Source organism: Thalia democratica, chromosome 4, assembly GCF_965202585.1.
Source record: "Thalia democratica chromosome 4, ktThaDemo2.hap1.1, whole genome shotgun sequence".
Taxonomy (NCBI): domain Eukaryota; kingdom Metazoa; phylum Chordata; class Thaliacea; order Salpida; family Salpidae; genus Thalia; species Thalia democratica.
The window spans coordinates 12,926,317-12,948,448 of record NC_139168.1 but is presented as its reverse complement, the minus strand read 5'-3'; the positions used below and the strand labels follow the sequence as shown (position 1 = coordinate 12,948,448).

At 26.6% G+C, this 22,132-nt stretch overlaps 1 protein-coding gene across 1 annotated transcript; it reads right to left on the bottom strand.

Annotated features, from left to right (window-relative positions):
- Nucleotides 1-15,492: 15,492 nt before the first annotated feature.
- On the bottom strand, nucleotides 15,493-21,845 carry LOC145833029 (serine/threonine-protein kinase pim-1-like). Its single transcript, XM_082940231.1, has 6 exons — nucleotides 21,839-21,845; nucleotides 21,602-21,742; nucleotides 21,121-21,249; nucleotides 20,902-21,047; nucleotides 18,068-18,305; nucleotides 15,493-15,557 (listed from the first exon to the last, which is right to left on the bottom strand). The coding sequence occupies exons 1-6, from the start codon at nucleotides 21,843-21,845 to the stop codon at nucleotides 15,493-15,495; spliced, it is 726 nt and encodes a 241-aa protein (XP_082796357.1).
- Nucleotides 21,846-22,132: the final 287 nt, after the last annotated feature.

Below are 22,132 nucleotides of genomic sequence, written 5' to 3'. Positions count from 1 at the left end.
CAATGGACGGGTCAATATTTAACAATAGGGAACGATTGTTCTTTAAGTTTCAGTAAGTTGGCGACCATGATAATGAGCCTTGAAAACTCTGCAAACTGCTATAGGCCAAGTAAAGCACAAAATAATTTTTAAACATATTTTATGAACCTGCTTTATAGCTTAAAATAATTTTCAGACCTTGTTTATTACTTCCGTATCTTTTTCTAATTCTAAAACAACTAACTAGTAGAATAAATCACAAAACCAAAGTTGAGGTTTTAATTATTTATTTTCAATTCATCAAAGTTGTGTTTTCGGTTAAACTAAAACCAATTTTTTATCATAATAAATTTTAACCTGTACATTGTCATTGGTTGTGAAGGTAAGCTTAAAAAAATTAATTACAGTGCTTAAATAACCAGTATTAATGTGCATTTTATACTTCTACCAAAACTTTACCATCCTCTACTGACTCGATTTTTTTTTCTTGGTTTTTATGCTCATCTTATTCGGTCTTTGAATTCTTTGAAAAATCATAATTCATCAGAATTTTTCATCAATCATAATCCATCAGAATCTTTAATCACTTTTAAATTCATCAGATCAAACAAAAATACACAACTATTGCATAAAGAAGCAACATAAACCGTTAAAAAAGGTCGTGTAGCTTCATTCGTTCAAATCGTCCATAAACAATACTTATGTAACAGAAATTTTCAACTCATGCATTTTTGAGTCTTAGTACGTGCTTTAAGCGAACTTTAAGTATGTACTTTATAAACAAAGCTTTATAGTCATAGAATAAATAGTTACCAATAAAAAATATTTTTTTAATTACTAGATAAATATAAATTTTTCTCTTTCATATACTGTTATGAGTGCATATTTTAAGTAGTTAAACACTAACTGCAGTTAATTTTGATTTGTTTGTTTTCATTTTGCTTATAAAGATAATATAAAAGTTATGCAAATTATGTTCAGGTGTTTTATTTGGTAAAATATTAATATTTTTAAATTAATGAGTATACATATGCATATTTTAATTAAACTACATTAGTTGCATTTACTTATGTTTTAATTGTTATAACTTCATTGTTTTTTTAACTATAAACATTTTGTTTAGGTACCTGATTTTGCAGCAAAATATACAAATAGAGTCGCATGGTTTAGATTATGCATTTATAGAGATATTAAACTTTTAAAAACACTTTTATTTTTGAATAAATAAAACTATACCTTTAAGTTAAACTATAAGTATGAACTTATTTATAAGTTAAAGTTTTATGTCTAATAAAAGCACTTTATGTAAGCCTGCTGTTAAAATAAAAGTCAAATAAGTTTATTTTTTTTCAACATAAAGCATTAGAATTAAAGTAACATTTGCAATAGTATACTACCTATATATTGTTATATATAAAATAGGTAGTATTGTTTTCTAATACAGTAAATGCTACAGCAAATATATTTAAAAAAGCCATACACCTTTATAATTTTGGCGTGTGATTTCTGTCTTATTACAAATAAATTTTCATGTGACAATAAATTTATGTTTCAAAATTAAACTTTATTGACCTAGTAAAAAAACTTTCAAGTTGTGTATGACCAACAACTGCGAAGGATTCAACGCGTAGTCGTTCGAGACATCAAGCGACAAAACGAAAATTTCAAAGGTCTGACGCCAGAAAGAGTTGAAAAGTTTGAGCATTTTGACGCGGTCGATGAACGATGCGTTGTTTGTCTTGAAGACTTGCAAGTTGGAACGAAAATGGTTCGTCTGTACTGTCACGTTGACCATTACTTGTGCAGACGGTTGGTTTGAAAACCACAACATATGTCTTAATTGCAGGCACGAGTTTAAATAAAACAGTGCCTATCGTTAGTAAAACACTAAATAACGTATCTTAAATATTGTTGTTTTTAATTGTATACATTATGTTATCTATATTAATGAATTATAATTTGAATTAATTGCAACAACAGATAAGTGTTTACATATATTGTCTAATTATTATCAATAATTAAAATTTATGGTGGCTAACTTGACAAAATTAGTGAAAGTCTCCTAAAAAATGTTTTCAACTGCGGATACAATTATTTTTAAATGCTCCATTAAAATTAATAAGTAAAACGTTAGAATCTAGATTTATAAATTTTTGTCGATGTATTGTTATCTTTTCGTTGCTATTCATATGATACTTTTTTAAATGTATTATATTATAAATTTTACTTACTTGCTAAGTCAGGGGTCAGCAAACTTATAGAAACCCGTAAATACGCAAGATTGGCCCGTTAAAGAAAATTTTAAAACTTACTCTATACAAACTGTAGTTTTAAACAAAATTAAAAAAAATTCATAGGTACAATTCAAGTTGAATTATAAACTTATTGTATATATTTCGTGTCTGTTATGAAAAAAAAACACTTAAACTACAACATGACAAATTACAATATATTAATTTCGCGGCCCGAGAATAATTTTACGATCGAAATTTGGCCTGCCACCACAAAAACGCTCACCACCCTTGTTATAGGTTAAAAAATATAAAAAAACATGTTTTTAATGCGAGGTACAATAAAGGCAAGTTCTCTTTGAAATTAAACAAAAATTACAACGAAGTTTCAATATATATGTAGTTCTTTTAAATTTAAAATTTACCAACAGAAAATGACATAGAAATATTTTCATTGTGAAAAATATACTAAGCTGTGATCAGAATTGTGCAAAATAATAACTAGGATTTAAAAAAGTAGTAGACAATAAATTTATGAGTTAATAATTCTGTCATAAGTTTTTCATGATGACCAACCTGTTGATAAAACAATGATTTAAAGTCTACTTCCTCGTTTGTAACGTATGATCGGTTGACTTTAATACTACTGTCCGTGAGACGAGCTAAAGTTAACAAAAAGGTTTGAGCATACCTGTTCGATCATCAGACAACTGCTTTCTGTACCAATAAACGTCTCAGTCTATCGAGAGCTTGCGGTCTAATGATAGAAATGATTTGGTCAAACCTTAAGTTTCTCAATTTTATTAAAACTATTCTAAATGTATTGTTTTGTAACTTATGCGAAACAGTGTTTAATCAAAACGGTTGATGAGTAAGTATACTTTATAAAACATTAATAACAACATTGATAAACTCATAAATTTTTTATAATGTAAAACACGAAGCTTTTATTATATATTCCTTATTTTTTCCTATAGAAATTGATTAAATGGTGAAGCAATAAATGCTTTATTTGTAATTTTTCAGTTTAAAGTTTGTTGTAAACAATTTTTGTTTACACTCTTTAAGTTATAAATACTTCCTTATATAGTTTGTTGAACGACAAAAAAGGCGTTCAAAAAGTTTGGTCAATAGACCTGGTGTACGAAAAAACCTTTCGACTACCTAGTTGTACACCGTTTGGATATGTTTTAACTTCTTGTCAAGGACCTTAAAATATTTATCTTATTTCTATGCTCACAAAAATCTCATTGAGTGATTGGTTTATAAATAAGGTCTCTATTGTATTTTAATCTTTACTAGAATTACTTTTTTTAGTTTCAGAAGAAGAAAAAAAAGCGATAAAAAGTTTTTAAGAGAACATAACTTACAAAATATTTGTTGAAATAACTTACTTTCTATAGAAGTTTTATTTGCAACTTTGAACGATAGTATTTTGAAAAATTTACATCATTTATACAACTCAGTAAACTTCTATTAATTCTTACCCGTTTATAAGTTGAAAAAAAAGTTTGGGAACATAGCTTAATACAACAGGATGATCTTACTATAACCTAACTTTGCTTAAAACTAACAACCACAACCCACAAAACCTCAAATGTGAATTTAGAGCACAAAACTATACACTAGTTAAGCATTACATGTAGTTTTTTGATACATCGGCAGAAAAATACAAACTTCCTTCTCTAATTTAAACAATTTTCTTGATTTAACGCTTGTACATCAGTTCTTTTTTGAGCATATTCACACAACAGGTTATTGCCATCGGTTATAAGCTGTGCTCTTTTTATCACCTCCCAAGTGATTCTAAAGTCAATGTTTTTGTATTTTAAGTCACAAACGCATTTTAAAAGCTCGGTTTTTTTTTATACACGCCAGCTTTAAACTTTGTTTTTTAGTTAGCATATCTGAACCTAAACTGAGTTGAGCATATGTCAATGTATAATTTTTTTTCTCAACTACTTCAAAAATAATAGAGTTTTTTAAACCACAGTTGTTATACATACGAGCCAAAGCAATGACTTTGACTTCGATGAATTTTATTTAAAAAATTTTGGTTCAAATTATTTCTCCAAATAAATAATTTGCTAGTTATTTCCGTCAATTTTGAAATATAACGGATTGTTTTTGTTAGTTATTTTTATTACTAACTTTTATAACTCTCTACCAATATTTGTTTTAACTGAACTGCTTAATGGAAGAATATAATTTTGTTATGTTAATTTTTTTATTTCTGCAAAATTCATTTAAGCTTAATTTCTAAGCATCCAGTAGCTAATGGTTGTAGTAATAAGTGACATAAGACATTTGTTTAATTATTTTATGAAACTATAATTTTTATATAAAGCATTTAAAAGCTTTTTTGAGTTGGCTCAGTAAAATATATATTTTTTTTATGTAATTTCATCTTATAAAATGATATGTATAAAATTTTTATTATAACTTTTATAATTAACTTTTTAAAGGTTTGGAATATAAAACTAATTAAGTGTATAAATATTTGCAGTTTTAAATTAGAAAATTTTAAGCTGACCAAAACTAAATGTTTACCATACAAAGTACATATTATTGTTTTTTAAGTAGATATATCAACAATATTTTTAAGCAATATTTTCAACAAAAAAGTTTAAAAATTAATAAATAGTATACGCTTTCTAAAAATAGTTGATGAATGTTCAAAAATTTTTAGTGTCGATATTCAAAAGATATTTTTAGTCAAAAAAAGATAATGCTAGTATTGGGATAAATATTGCTTTAAAAAAATATTAGTTCAAAATTCTTTGCCAATTATTGTTAAAAATAGTATAATTTTACGTGCATAGAAATGTTCCGATTTTTAATTAAACTTTCATTAAAAATTATTTATCTTAAAATTTTCATAAATTATAAATAAGGTTCTTTTTAATCCGATTATTTTTAGATCGGATTAGTTTTTATGACTCGAAAGCTGTACTTTTCAATTGGCAAAAATTTTCATGACATAAACCAATAATTTTCAATCATCATTACCGTATGTTTTTAATATATATATATATATATATATATTAGTAAAAAATCTGAGAAATTTAATTAAATGTTAACATATTCGTTTCTATTTTTAAACTATATAGCAATAATTAAATAAATTAAAAAAATTTTAATAGCAATTGCAGGTTTACTAAAACTCATTATATATTTTCAGTGAAGTTTTCTTTAATGTAATTATGTAAGTATTTTGCAAAATGAACTAATTTTGTAATTTAAGAATTTAAAAATAACTACTACTGTAAAATTAGTGATTTTTATAATCTTATCTTTTAAGTATAACCTTGTTTAAAATCTATAAAAGTGAATAGTGTATGATAATGCAAATTAATTAAAAAATAAAGATTTAATTTTCGTTTTTAATCGAAATTTATTACCAAAATATGCAAAAATGCTTTATTTTAACTAAAAAACATTGAAAAAACTGTAAGTCTTTGAAGGATACTTCGAAACTTTTCTTTTGCTATTGACTTATTAAAAGTCTTAATGAATCAAATTAAACAACTCAAATAGCTTATACAAAATATTTGACCGAAAACCTATAACATTTTACCAATCAAGAAAACTAAAACTTTTTAATTATTATTTCATAGCAGGTTAAAAAGTTTTAGTTTTAAAACTATTTTAAACTAATAAATAAAAGTCAGATAAAAGTTTTTAATAAACCATCTAAAAATAGAACAAATTTTATTTTTAGTAGGTTTACAGTCATTAAATAAAAAAATAAGTAGCTTCCTAAATAAACTCGTAGACTTATTTTTCAAGGATCATTTACAAACATATGCTAGCTAAGAGCTATTTGAACATGAAAATTATATTTTCTAGTCTATGGTTCAAAAGTATCGATTTTGTAAGAAGAAAACTTTTTTTCGAATAAAATTGTAACGCTTTTCTAAGCACATTTTGTTATGACGTCATCTTGTGCTACGAGAGAAAAAGAAGCTTCTGAGAAAAAAATGCTGCTTAAAAACCGTTGAGTTATGTATCAAGTTACTCTGTGTGATTTAAATCGAAAGTAGTAACAAGCAACTTTTTTAATTTTGAAGATGAAAAAAGACTATAGCAGCAGAATATTTTCTTTAGGACAATGGAAGGTTATTTACTTTACTTTCAACTGTTTATTAATATTTTAAAGTTAAGCAGCTTTTATAGGTGAAGTATTTGTTACAAATATTTTACATTTTTAATAACAAGTTTTCAGCATGTTTTTTTTAGATAACAAATACTTATTACTTATCTACTGGAAAAAAATAATTTAAACTTTAAAAATATTTTTTTTTCGTTTGGCTAACAAGACCTTCAAAAATATATAAAATTATACAACATTAATAAAGAATTTCAGTTCTGAAATTTTACTGTAAAGTATTTTAGACGCTTATGATTTAAAATAGAGTATCCAACTCTGTCGAGTCATAAAATTAAGTTTGCAAAAACTATCAATAAAGTTATAACTTATATATTTTATTAAAGGTGGTCGAAGACCTAATGCCCACAGACTTGCTAGAAGAATACAAACAAGCCTTTCAAATACTGGACAGAAAAAATATTGGAAAAATATCCATCAGGGTCAGTGTACTTTTGAATTTCGCATATTCAAATTATTTTAATGTTTGTGCCTGATTAGTTTAGAAAGTGATACGTAGCTTCTGAAATGCGTGTTAGTTACGTAAATGAGTTCACGTGGATGCGCGTTCTATTGATTGACGTTGAACAAAAATAGAAATTTTGCATCGCCTGTGAACTTATTGCACGTCGTAGTAGCAATAACTTGAACTTTTACAAACTATGTAAAAAAGTTTTGAATATTTTTTATGAAGTTTAGAAATTTACAAATTAAAAATAAAACGTATAGTTAAATAATTTATCAATATATAGTTTTCCAAGTGGAACAAACTTTGTACAGAAAATACAAAGTAAGTTTGAAGAAAAATTATTAAAAGGCATAAAATTACAAAACTATACTTTGCTAAACAAGTAATTTTACGTTAAGGTTATAAATTTTCGATTTATTATAAACTATTTGTAAGAAAGCTGTTAACATAAAGAAAATTGAATTTAAAGGTTTAAGTTAATAAAAGTGCATTAAAAAAGAAACTACTTTTTGTAATGCAAAAAAAATCAAATAGAGTAGATGTCACCAACGCAGCATACCAGAATTAATTTGAACGCAGATTCGAGCTCGACTATTTTCGAATCCTGTTTAACGTCTAGCCATTGATGAGCGTGCCAATCCTATATGACGTCATAATAATGATTTTTGTGATTAAAAAAAGATAAAGTTTGATTGAAAACCTTGGATGAACTTTGATGGCTTAAATAAAATAGTTTTAGTACAAGCTTAAAAGAGTTATCAAAAAAAAGTTGAGCATTATAATAAAATATACAAGGTAATGATATATTTTCATTTGTATTTTATTAAAATCATATATGTATTCTAAAATCACCAAATTATGTCTTTTTGTGTATGTTAATTTTATTTTAGTCAACAAATATAGTAAACAAAGTAAATATTAAGTGTATTCTTTTTTACTGCAATAGTGTTTGAAAATGTTAGAAAAGAATAAAAAACTTAAAAAATAAAAGTTGAAATAAATTTAGTTTTCAACAATTTAGCATAAATGAGAGAAATTACTTTATAGAATTCATCGAAATAATTACTAATATAAAAAGTAGCTGTTCAATTAACAGTATTGCTTAGTATCTAAACAAGTTAAAAAAAAAAGGTTAATGCGATTATGGAAGCGTTCTCTTATAAGAATGTGTATATGAATTCCTACAGGTTTTAAAAGTTATCCTGCTTTAATCTTCACCTAACAAAATATTAAAATAATTTTTGAATATGAAAACTCTATAGTTTTTTTTTTGTATTTTTGCTGTAGGCAATATAAACTCGATTTACCTCAAACAACTTAAACTTTGTTAAAAAAAAAACTATAAGATTTTTTCACAATAATTAATCAAAACAGTTTTGTAAATCACTCGCACAAACTATTACGAGATGCACAAATTTAAACGTTTCTAAGTTATCTTATATTTTTAATGTAGGTAAAACTGATTTGTTTCAGAAAAAACCATGGTATCAAAACAACTTAGTATATTAAACTATTACAAGTTTGAAAACAAAAATTAAAAAAAAAATAAATTAAAAAAATAAATTTCAGGACCTGTCCACTGTGACGTGCAGCATCGGAGTTCAGCTGACTGCCGACGAACTGAGAACTTACGTTGATGACGTCATCACGTGCTTACGTCACAATGGAGAGTCGAGCAGCTGCGTCCCCATCATCGATTTCAGCTCCTTCCTGAAACTCATGGCCATAATACTGACTGTTAGTTCTGTTGTAAAAGTTGTTACAAAGTATGTGAAATGTTTACATAAAGTATTTTTGTGTTTACTATTGTTGATTTTGTATTGTTAAATTCATTTAAAAAGCATTTGATATATTTCAAAATTCACATTGATAGTATATACGATCAAAGATAATTTCGGCGAAAGTCTACAGAGCCTAATATTGGACTTTTGTATGTCGTTAGACAAGTTCTAGCTAACATATGTTTTGATCATACCAATTCGATTATTAGACCATAGCCTTAGGTAGATACTCGGGTTTCGTTCTTATTTAGTCTCGTCAGTCTGCCGCAACCGAAAAACTTGCGGTCGTCGATCTACAAACGGCTTGTCATATTTCACTATGAAGCAGACTGACGAACTTCAAAAAGAACGAAACCCAGGTATTTACCGAAGACTTGCGGTCTGATAATCGTATCGGTATGATAAAGACCTTAATGACAATTTAGTATTTTTTTTGGCACATGTTTTCTTCAGTTTAATCACATTAATTGGTTAATATGTTTCAAAACCTATATTAATGTTAATTGTTAAAATAATACTTAATAAGATTTAAAAAACTCTTCTTTTGACTGAAAAACTTTTTTTTTAATTTAGATTCAAACCTAAACCTTAACTCAGCATAACGCTTGCTAGGATTAAAAATTAATAACTAAAGTAAAACAAGTTTTCTTGCCAAGCGACCACATATACTCTTAATTGACCTTCGCAAAAAGATTTTATTGTAAAAACATAACTATAAAGTTTATTTTACGCAATTTATGATTTAAAAAACTTTTTAGAACACCATAAAACTATACTTACCAACCATATCAACCATATTAACTGTATTTATCAAAAAACTTGAGTTACCAACCTTTTTTCATAACAAAAACCTTCGCTAAAACCTAATATTAAATTCTTAAAATTCAGGAGTGGATCTCGGTGGAGGAGGTGATGACGATCTTCAGGGAGTTCGATTCCGACGGAGACGGGTTCATATCACCGGAGGAGCTGAGGAGCATACTGGACAGGCACCAGACCAAGCTGACGGACGAACAGCTGGAAGACATGATGACCGAAGCTGACAGGTTTGAACGATAAGTTGTGGTGTTACATACAAGTATTTGTTGTTTACATCTCTGGTTTATATTATATATAAGTATATTGTGGTATAATATACAAGCATTTGTATGATAGGTTTGCATGACGAGCTTGTATTTTGTAGCAATTGTATTCGTGTATTGAGGTCGACAGGTTTGAGATTGTAGGGATGTATTTCTATTTGAAAACCTTGACTGGCACAATTTAAGTAAACAGAATACTTAAAAAAAAATTAAAACTTTTCAAAACTTTTTATAAATTTTGACTTTTAGTTTGTATTTGTAAATTTACTGAAAATAAACTTCTTAACTATAAACAAATAAAATAGGTTTATGTCGTCTACATTTGAGGTAGAATTTTAATCGAGTAGTTTTGTTTAGAAAAGCGAAAAAGAAAACTTGTTAAGTTTAACAGGCAACGCTAGAACATCTTAAGAACCCCAACTTACTGATAATTTAAAAACTAACTGATTATATAAATACAGAAAATATAAATAAAAAAAAATATTTCAGGGACGGTGACGGAATGGTTTGTTTGCGTGAGTTCGTCAGCGTCATGTCCACCTCCAAAGTTATGGCGGACCGCTTACTTAACAACATGGACCAAAATAATGGGAAAAAAGGTTGGCGAATAATAAAATAACATTAAAGCTTTTTTAAAATGGCTTTGCTTAAATGCTTAATTTAGTATGCACAGATTTTCTTTAAAATACTTATCGTTTTGTTTAAACTAGATAAATGTTTTTTTGATTATAAATAAAACTATAAATTTTTGATTTTTTTATTTGTTTTACCATAAGAAACTAATCAAATTATAGTGCTTTATTTAATCATTTAAAACATTATTTCAGGAAAAGGTTGCAGTTCAGGAAAGCAAAACATCGAGGAAAGACGAAAAAGTTTGGTGAACTGGATCAGGCAAAACTCTTTCAAGCTGGAAGAGGAAGCGACCGACAACAAAAACTCCAACAACAACAAAGATAATGACAAAGGTGTTAAAGTGAAAAGTGATGCGAAGAAGAGCAGCTTGAGCGACAAGTTCACGGCGACGCTGAACATTTTGAGGAACCAGGTATCAAGAACGACGATCAGAGAAACCGAGAACAACTGATAAAATTTTATTGACACCTTTTTGTTTTTAGCCATAAAAATGCGTAGCTCATACTGTTAGCAACTTGTTTTGTTTACTGTTTGAGTTACTTCTGTGAAATTATTTTTTTTACTTTCAAGGTTATTAACGAACTGAATTTCCAGTTTATGTCTTCACTGCCGGCCGCTGAATAAAACAAATTTTGTAAACTTTTCTTGTTTATCAGATTTGCAAAATAAAACAAAATTTGTTTTTTTTTTCAGGTTTATTAGTTGCTAACACTTCGTTTTATTAGTAACTACCTTTATTTTGATAAAAGCTAGTGGTAAAAGAAGGTTTTAGATTCAAAAAATAAATATATTGATTGGGACTAATCAAATTAACTTTACTCTAAAAATAAATTCTAGAACAAAGTTGACTTTTTTTTATGAAACTAGTTATTGTTGTATAGTAACTTAACTAGTTATTCCTAAAATGACCTTAAATTAATCAAGCATTTTTTGATTATTTTTTCAAGCTAAATTACTAAACATTTTGAAAACTTAAGTGAAATGTTTATTTAAACTTATTGATTGTTAAACCTCGTAAAAAATTCAGGTCATAATATGAATTAACACTTAACGTCCGTAGAGTAATTGTTTTAGTTTCTAAGACTTAATTTTTTAAAATAGTTAAAAGCATGTCACAATTTTCTTAATTTTTTAGTTTAAAGATTTTAGTTACCTACTTGAAAAAACCCAATGGCAAAACCCGCTGTTTTGATTAAAGTGCTTATAACTAAATTTAAGGTGATCAATTTATAACTGCTAGTTTACGGCAAAAAATAATCAAGTATAAACTATACAGTTTTTTTGATGGGTAAACTTAAAGTCAGCACAAACGATCGAAGTTTGTTAATTTGAAACTAACAGTGCTAGAAATCTTAAAAACATTAGTTTATCAAAGTTGTATCTTTTAGCAACAATCTTTTTTTTAAATTATTGTTTACAACGTACAGTTAAAAAGTTGAATAAAAAAAAACTTTTAAAACTGTGTAAAGATTTGTTTATATAACAGCATGCTTATGAATTTAACGGTTTAAAGCTTTTTTTTATATTAACAGAAACATATTGTTATTATTACATAAAAATGTTGTGTAACTAATATCTTTAAACTCTTATTCTTTGCTGAACTTTTTGTGACGTATTCGACTCGTTTGTAACGTCATAATTTAATTTTATTTTCAGTTATAAATCATGAAACTCTCATTGTAATATCGATTTTCTATGAAAACTGTAACTATGTTTGCAGCCTTTGCAAAATGTTTCTTTTATTTGAAAGTATTTGTATTAAAAGTTTATAATTCGTTTTTAAGTTTAAAAACCACCAAAACTTATTGAACTTATTATGAAAAAGTATTAACTACTTAAGTAAAATCTAAGTTTTGAAAAGTTTAATTTTATCAAATAGTGTAATGTTTGTAATTTAAAAACTGAACTATCGGTTGGAAGATAAATTATCGAAATCGTTTTTAGACTTAATTTAAGTTTAATTGTTATTTTTCGATTAGATTGTTTGTTATAAGTAAAAAAAAGCAAATGAAAATTTTTTTAAGTTATAATTTTTTTTATTAAACCTCAAAACTTAGCTTAATAGATTTTAGTTTCATATCTTTTAAAATATTTCATATTTTTTAAGTACGGCACAAAATTATGAAGTTATAATAAGTTAAACAAAATTAGTCATTTAAATTATCCGCTGTTAAAGTAATACTAGTTCTTGAAGAAAAGACAAGTTTTTGGATATCTATTTTGCATTTTTTTTTTTTCAAAATAACTAATTTCAACAAAGATATGTATATAATAATAAGTTCTTAGCATTTAAAATTATTTGTTGTTCAATTTTTGATAAATAGTAACACATGGAATTTATTATCTTATATATGTTGCACTTATTAAAGTTAGTCTAGTAAAAAAATAATTAAAATTATTTTAAAACTATTTAGCAGAATTACTTTCTTATATATAGTTCAGTGTCTAGCTTTATACGAACTGTTTGCTTATAACTTTTGAATAAGTAGAACATAGAAACTTAAGATGTACCTAGCCATTCTCTTACATTAAATTTAGCTAATTATATTTTTTCGTTTTAAAGAATTAAAAGATTGTTACTAAGTAGAGGTTTAAAAGTTTATATAATGTAAAAATGTTCGTACAAAATATTTTTTTTATAATAAAAACCTCTTGAAACACAAGAAAAAATTTTTTAGCAGTTTGATTTGTTTTAAGTCATATAGGTTGTTCAGAATAAATGTTTTTAAATTTAAGATAAAATAATAAATTTTGAAATAAAATTTATAGCTACACACGTACTAACAAAAAAACTATCTTTTAAATTTAAGAAAAGTCATAATAATTTAGTTTAGTTTAGCTAATGATTAAAACTTAATAAACCTTTACAAGCCATAACAAGTTTTACTTAAGTGTTTATTTAAACTTAAATTATTAACATAAATATTTTAAAATTAAAGAAAACTGCTTATGAGTTTTTATAGTAAAACTTACAGTTCTGTCGCTTATTTGAGCGTTTTGTGGAACAATTGTTATAAATTTTTGAAAATGTAGTAAGTTTAACTAAGCTATAAAACTTAAAAAATGTTTCATTGTTTTTTTTTTTTGTGTTGAAAATCATTAATCATTTTAGAAATTAGTTAGCTTACACACATGTATAGTATTACTTTTGTAGACTGCGTAGTATTATTTATTTTAATCAAAACTTATGTTACTTTTAACATTTATAAAATAGACTTGAACTTGTAGATAACTCTAAATAACAATAAAGTAAATACAGAGTTTTAGCAAAGGGTAAAGTGTAAACGGCTTCGAGTGTTTAATGAAACGTTTAACGCTTAAAATAATAAATTCAATTAACTTTTGAAATTAGTCTAATTAAAAAAGTAAAAATTCAACACATCGTGAACAATTTAATGTTTTAAAGAATATTAAATGTACACCACCGGACGAAATAAACAATAATTCAAGCAGGAAGGTGCAATACAGTATTTTTTTTAATAACATAATAAACTACAATTGCTAAAATAAGTGACTTTTAAACTTAAAACTTGTTGAACTTTTAACAAACTAAAAAAAACATATATGTGTAGTATAAAGTTTAAAGTTAAACAAACTACTTTAAATTTTATAGTCACTTATTTTAGGTTTTGTACGTTAGAATCGGATTTATTTTACTTTTGTGTTCTTGTACCAAAAAATAGTTTATAATTTGTTAAGTCACCTGACTGTATTTGTAACAATAAAATCATCAGCACTAGTTTTATCACTACTAAATTTTTAATATGCCTGTAAATTTAAAAGCAATACTTTATAATTTTATTGTTTGATATAACTTTTTTAAATCAAACAATAAGTTACAAGACACACTCTGCCTATATTTAAATATTTTTTTTTGATATGTTTTAATTATAAAAGCTCGTTGTTTACTTTTTGAGAAATGTATTCAGTTTTGAGATTACACAATGTTAAACACATTAAAATTAAAACTAATTCGTTAAAACTTTAAAGACATAAAAGTTTCTCAGAAAACATAAAAAAAAATACTTTTTTATAATTTTTTCACTTAAAAATCTCTGTTTAAAATAATATAATAAACAAAAGACTTAACTTATTACTAATATATAGTTTAAATGTACATCAAAAATAAATATGAATACAAATAAACACAAATCTCTAATTATATGTGATCAGTAATATACTGAAAAAATTAAAAGTCTCACATTATACGCTTAGCAAAGAAAAATTCGACAATTTATACAGTACTTAAAAAAATTAAAATATTGTAAAAATGTATTGTATATAACATTACTTTATACTTTAAAGTTTAGAATTTTTTAGACTTAGTATACATATTTTTTAAATTTTAACCATTCTAATAGCCATTTACCAAGATAAAAACATACTTATATAACTGTTTAGAATAATGTTGTTACTGGCCTAAAATAAGAATATAGCCTGATTGAAAAATGCTAGTATAAATGTCTATCATGTTTTTTAGTAATAACTCGATAATATCAACTTAAGAACTATTTTTAAATATGTTTCAAAGGAAAATATTGCTATCCTGGTTAAAACAAAACAATTACTTGTAAAATTTGGACATTAAACAAAATGGAAAAATTTTATACAAATTTATAAGTCTAATTATATTTATGCAAAATACAATGTTTCGTACCTTAATTATCAAAAATTTCCCTGTACATTTTGCAATTGTAAATAGTTACAAAGTAATTATATTTTAAAGTTCACTTTGCAAATAAATTTTACTTATTTGTTATTTTAGCCTTGTGAAAACGGTAATTTCAATTTCTAATAAGTTCGGGTTTTACCTTAACAATAACAAATTCTTTTTGTTCTTATGAACTGTTAAAACAGCTCATGATCAATGAAGCATTAAAACTTATATTTGATTTTGTAAAAACTTAATTACTTAATCATCAAAAAGTGGCTCGTTGGTCTAGTGCAGGGTTTCCTACTTTTTTGCAAATGACCCCTTTAAAGAAATTGAAAAAGCCATGGCCCCCTTCAACAAGATTACTCATAAACTACATTAAAAACACCGAAAACTTTTTTTTTCTAAACTAGCATAAAATACACCTAAGTCCTTTTTTTTCTCTTAATCTGCAACTTAAAAAAACCTAGTGTTAATTTCAAATTATGACCTCATGGTCCCCCTGTGGCTCCTTTACTGCTCATAGCCCCTCCTCTTACCCCTTTGCAGCTCGTGGCCCCACTTTGGGAAACCCTGGTCTAGTGGTATGGCTGGGTGAAACCAACGTCTTTCATTCTAGGTAGTCTCGGGTTTATAATCCGTATGAGTTACATTTTTGTGAAACTAAATAATGTAATTATCTCGTTTATTTAAAGTAGAGTTTTAAAACTCCTTTTCGTTGTTTTTTTTTTCAATAAATAAAAATATCGCACCCAATTAATTCAGACAGCAGAGGTTTTAGTACAACCTTTAAATTTCCCGTTAGTTATATTTAAGACCTTTTTTAGTTATCAATTAGAAAAGCAAGAATATCTAAGTATTTTAATTTTTAACTCTATACCATTTTTAGCCCCCTTTGTGTTTGAAAATTCAAAACAGCCTATCATTTGCTGATTACTAGATAGTGCTCTCCGACTTACTGAAAATGGTCCTCGACCTACCTACTTGAAAACAGAGCGATATCAACCATATAAACCTAAAGAGAGTTTAAAATACTTACATTAAAATATTTGTATGGTTATTCTAAAACAAAAATTGATAAGTAATTTTAAGACTTACTAATTATAAAAGTTACTTAGGCTATCTTTTATAAACAAGCCATAACAAACTAATGTTTATGTTAAATTATAAAGAACACAAAATAATATACACGCTAGTAATATAAAAAAAACCTTTTACTATAGATGATTTTATAGTAGAGTTACAACCTCAACACATACACTAAGTCTTGGAGAGTTATATCTAAAGAAACGTTTAGACTAAAATAAAAATTAACTACTTATTGTTTAAATTGTAAAACATTTCTAAGAAGTTAACATTGTTATAAAAAACGAAGTTTGCTAAAGAAAATTTATTTATGTTTTTCAACTCTTTCCATACATTATTTGTTGTGCTTACTTTTAATCTAGTTCTCTTGAGCATTTAATTCAGGTTTTAGCTGGTTGCGGGCCACTAATATTAATTGTATTAGTAATGTATAATATGAACAAGTATAAGAGTAAAACAAACACCAACTTGATAAACTTATGTTGGAAAAACTTAAGATATCACAATATTAGTTTTTACTTGAGATAAAAAAAAAATTAGGGTCAAGTTTGCTTTTAAATCTAATTAATTGAAATATTTTTGGTAAATGCGCTACTAGTTTTTTTAGACTTTAAGACTCAAGAGCATCCCTATAAGGGCTAAATGTTACTACTTTTATTATTATTACTTCACTAAATCTTGTTGTAATTTACCGTAAGTAATTATCTTTTTTTGACTAGGAATGATCTCAGTTATGTGACAGTTGATTAAAAAGTCTTAGCAAAACAATATTACCTGCAACACAAATATTGTGTTGCAAACTTAATTCAAAACTATACAAAATTTCGATAAAAAAAAATTAAATATAAACAATTTTAACGTCTCATCCCAGTGGCGTAGCGTGGTATTTTGGTCAGGGGGTGCGCAAATTTTTTTTTCAAAAGATCCTCTAAATTAAAACTTTTGTAATTAGTTATAAAAAAATTTTTTATAAGTAATATAATTGAAATAAATTTATTAAGTAAAATAGGTTCGTTAACTGTTTTAAAAAATATTTATATATTACAAAATTAAACAATTAAATAAAAGTATAAATTTCATTAGAATTACTTATACTTGCAAAAATGTAAACTTACTAAATAAAAATTGTTTTTATTACTTATAGTAAACTTAATATCTTTAAAAATTAATATATTCAATAAAACGAAAGTATCTGTTTTATTTACGAAAAAAATATCAACCTCTTAAATATACAATACAACAGTGATAACAACACCTCATTGTACATAATTTTAATAAAGTTACACAGAAGTTCAAGTAGACCAACTTTATAACTGTTATTACAGTTTATTACAACTTTGTAAAATAGTTAAATATATACTTTTTAAATTTAATTCATTTGATTGTATTTGTTTGAAATAATAATCACAAACAAAGTTTATTTCTCATAGGCCGACACGCTTATCTTGTATGTTTACAAAAATAAAGTTCAGAAAACTAGCAGTAGTCTTAACAATGTAGCATAAAAAAAAATTTGTAAAATTGTTTAATTTTTCTTTAAGCGTGACGTATTTTTGTAAACTTTTTGTAGAAAAATAATCTGCCATAAGGATATACTACAGCGGTGCGCTATATTAATTGCGTACTTTTTGAGTCTAAATTCTTATGAAGTTAATGAAGTTATAAAATTTTTCCTTATGGAGTTTTTCATCAACATCGGTGCGCATTTGCAATTACGCACCGAATCAGTATATTGAGTAATAAGATGTACTTTCCTAACTTGTCACTAATTGGTATTCAAAATTTCGTTTAAATTTTTGAATACTAGATAAACATAGTTGAAAAAAGGCAAATTAAGCAGAAAAAATAAACTATAAAGGTTAAAGATATTACATTCTTTTTTTTTACATTTTTCTTTTTTTGGGTGGCACGCATGCGCCAGTGTTCCTCCCCACGCTACGCCCCTGTCTCATCCATGAGCTTTTCATCAGTTTTTCGTGAGTGAAACTGTCATCGAAAATACTGTTCAGCATATTTGTGATGAAGTTCTTGAACGGTCTAGATCCATTTTTTCCTTTCAGCGTGAAGTCCTTTTTAGTATTCGAAGTTTCCTTATCGTTTTCGAAAATGAGCAGACCTTCAACTAGCTCGTACAAAGTGACTATCAGGCTCCACACGTCAGCAGTGACGTAACTCTTCCTAGAGAGTATCCCGGGAGAAATGTATCCTTCCGTGCCGATGTTTCCCCAATCGTCAAAAGCCTGAATGGGTAAAATTGGAAAATGACTTATTTTAAGCAAATTATTTTTGTAGATATTTCTGTAAGAGTTTTTAGGCAAATAATTTAGACCCAGTCTTAAGTAACTAAGTCCTCTTTTTTATACAACTGTGACTTTTTATGCTAAAATTATGCTATCTAAGTAAATAGAAAAATAGATTTTTATACCACAACTTAATTTAAAAAAATAAAGGTATAAAATACTGCTAAAACTTTTAAAACTTATACTCTTAACCAAATAATCATAGATTAGTAACGGCTAAATTAATCAAGTACAAATAATTTTGCTTTTCTAGCCTTCACTGTGCTACAGTGTACAGATTTGTTTAAAACTTTTTTATTCATTTTAAATTAATGTATCTCAAACTCGTCAAAATTATAAAAAAATACCAAGTTTCACAATTTATTAAAAACTGTTTAAAACTTTTTGTACAAACTTACGGGTTTATAAAATCTAAAGTAGGTATGCCCGAAGTCTATGATTTTAAACTCATACTCTTCGTTAACTTTCTTCAGCAGAAAATTTCCAAGCTTAATGTCCAGATGATAAACTTGGAATGTATTTATACGGTGAATTGTTTTGTACATCTAAAAGTTTCATTAATGTTAGAAAATTGTTAAACTAAAAAAATTAATCAACGATTTAACGATTTCTTTAGTCCGTTTTATTATACTTTTATAAAATCAATAGTAATAAGACTAATTTAAGTGTTTTTTTTTTAATATAATTCGGGTGCACGACTGTTCAAACTCCGACACTAAAATTTCTTTAAAACAACTATAAACAAGGAACCACAAGTAGAAATAGTTATGTATATTCGAAAAAAATAGAAATACTTATGTAGGTCTTATAAATGTCTATAAGTTCATTTTTATTTATTTATAACTTTTTAAAATGCTCCTAAAATAACTTTTTGAGCATATTTAGTTTTAGTATTGTTTGAATACCGCAAAGAATAATTATTGCAAAATAAGAACAAATAGTTGTTGATATTAATAAGACTTACTTAATAATTTTTCACCTTTAAAAACATTTTTATTTTTTTAGGTATGGTTTATTAGATACTTTTTTTTTAGAACTTTATTTGTCGATTACGAATAGTGTTGTACCGGACTCACTATCCGGGTCCGGATCCGGCCGGATATTGTATTTTTTGTCTGATATCCGGGTCCGGTTACGGCCGAATCTTAATTTAAAAAAAAAATCCGGGTCCGGGCGAATCTTGATTTTAAAAAATGGTTCGGATCCGGTTCCGGCCGGATTCTAACAGAGATCCGGCCGATTCGGATCTAGTTAGTAAAAAAGAGCATACAGAAAAGTATTTTTTTAAAAACAAACCCTGTGTAAATTAAAAAGATTCATTTTCGTCAGTTAAAAATAAACACCTACCGTGATTGGCTCATTTTGTACACGTGACTAATTTACTTTTGTTTACATTTAAACTATGAAATAAACATTTCAGAAATTCAACTCTTTACTTATGTTGTAAAATTTAAAACTTTACTACCAAATTGTCAACCTTATGGCTAGCTGTTCAACTGACTAATAGATTAAAGGAATTTTTTCAGTTTTTAAAAACCCATGTCTGACTCAGGCTAGTTTATACTCAGTCTAGCTAGTTTTTTTGACTTAAACAGTGGCAACCCTGCTAGTTTGAAAACTTTTGGGAATATTTGAAAATGTTAGGCTGCCTCCGGCTAGTTTAGTTTTTTATAAAAACTCAGGCTAGTTTTAATATTTTTTGAAAAACTCAGTCTAGTTTTCTTTTAGATTTTGAATGAGTTTGAGCTGATCCAGCTTTCAATATTTTGTGATTTTCTAGTTAATTTGTTCAAGAACTTGATTTCAGATTGTTAAATGTAAATATTATCTAAAATTGTCAACCTTGTGGCTAGAGGTTCTATTTATTATTAGATAAAGTATTTTTTCAGTTTTTAAAAACTTCATTCTGACTCAGGCTAGTTTATACTAACTTTACAGGATTCCCATATCCCTAAATTTCTCTAGATATCCCTAGATTTTTGCAATTATCCAAAAATAAAACCTAAATTTCCCTAAATAAAATTGAAAAAGTCATGAATTTCCCTAGATTTTTCTAGATTTAATTTTTTTTTTAGTGCTAGACCGATTTTTATGATATATATATATATGTAATATAACATAATACATATAATATGACTCACTATCCGGGTCCGGATCCGGCCGGATATTGCCATTTTCGTCTGATATCCGGATCCGGCCGGATCTTGATATGAAAAAATTATTCGGGTCCGGTCGAATCCTAATTTGAAAAAAAAAAACTAGATCCGGTTCCGGCCGGATTCTATTTGGAAAAAAAAGTCCGGATCCGAGTCCAGCCGGATCCTAATTTGAAAAAAAGTCCGGATACGGGACCAGCCGGATCCTAATTTGAAAAAAATGTTCGGATATCGGTCCGGCCGGATCCGAAATTGTGGGTGCGGTACATCACTAATTTCGAATCGTAAGTAATCTTCTATTTCACAGGTAAAAGTTATTGACTTTGCATAAGTTGAAAAAAATATCAAACTATCTTAATAATGGTATACATTTCGCAAACCTTTTTAAACAAGTCTTTAGCATGTTTTTCCTCAATTAACCCGTTTTTGTTCACATAGCTCACCATGTCTTCAAATCCCTCCAAATACTCCATCACAATGACGTAGTAGTCTTTGTAAACGTACCAATCGACTAGTTTCACTATGTCTGCAATGAAACAATGGTAAATTATTAAGGTTGATATAAAAGACGTGAATTAATTAATAAAATAGAAAATAACTTTTTGCGTGAACTGTGTTTTTTACTGCATATAAAACGTTCTGGTGAGCTTCTATTTCGCTTGGCAAGTAACTGTTGCTTGATGTGCTGTATTTGATCGCAACAAGTTCATTTGTGTTTATGTTCTTACCTAATAGAAAATGCACAGTATAATAGTTAATCAAGTTTATTAATTTATCATCAGCATAAAAAATTTGAAAATGAAACTTTCTTTATAAAAGCAAACAAAACTTAACAAAGTATCTTTTTTTTAATATTTTCAGCTCAAATATAAAAACATACGGTTAATAAAAATTTATAATAAAATTAAACCTTAAATTTTTTACTTTTAGTAATTTAAATATGTTTCGAAGCTATACACAGACTATCTTTTATAAATTACTTTTTTTGCTACAACTAGCTACCTATTTTAAGTCTAATAAATTATCAGTATATGACACAAACCAATTTATAAATTGATAAAATTGTTTAGATTTATCTACCTTTAAACACGGCTCCGTTACCACCCTGCATTATCAACTCTCCGATTTCGTATTTTCTGAAAAACGCCATTTTAGTGCTAGATCGTTTCAGCTGCCGGTCGTTGATGATGACTTTTCCGACTTTCAACTTCAGAGTCTGCTCTGTCGGTTTTCTTAAAACTGCTTTTAATTGTTTTTTCTTGGTTTGCTTTGTTTTGTTTTTCTTTTTGTTTATTGTTTTACGTGTGAATACTTTACCTGCCATTTTTGCTTCTTTTACTGTCTTTAAAAAATATAAGTACTACTTCTGTAAAAGATAAATTCAAGTTATAAAATTGTGAATCAAACTTAATTGACGAATATAAGACTCTTAGTGGTTTATTAAATCAATACTTTTATCATTTTAACAAACATTAAACTACTTTTGGTGTTGTGAAAAACTTTTGAACAATAAAACATAAGCAAAAATGTGACACTCATTTGTATAAAAACAGATTAACATTATCAAAACCGCAGTAAAAAAAATTTGTAGGATAAAAGATTGACAGTAAA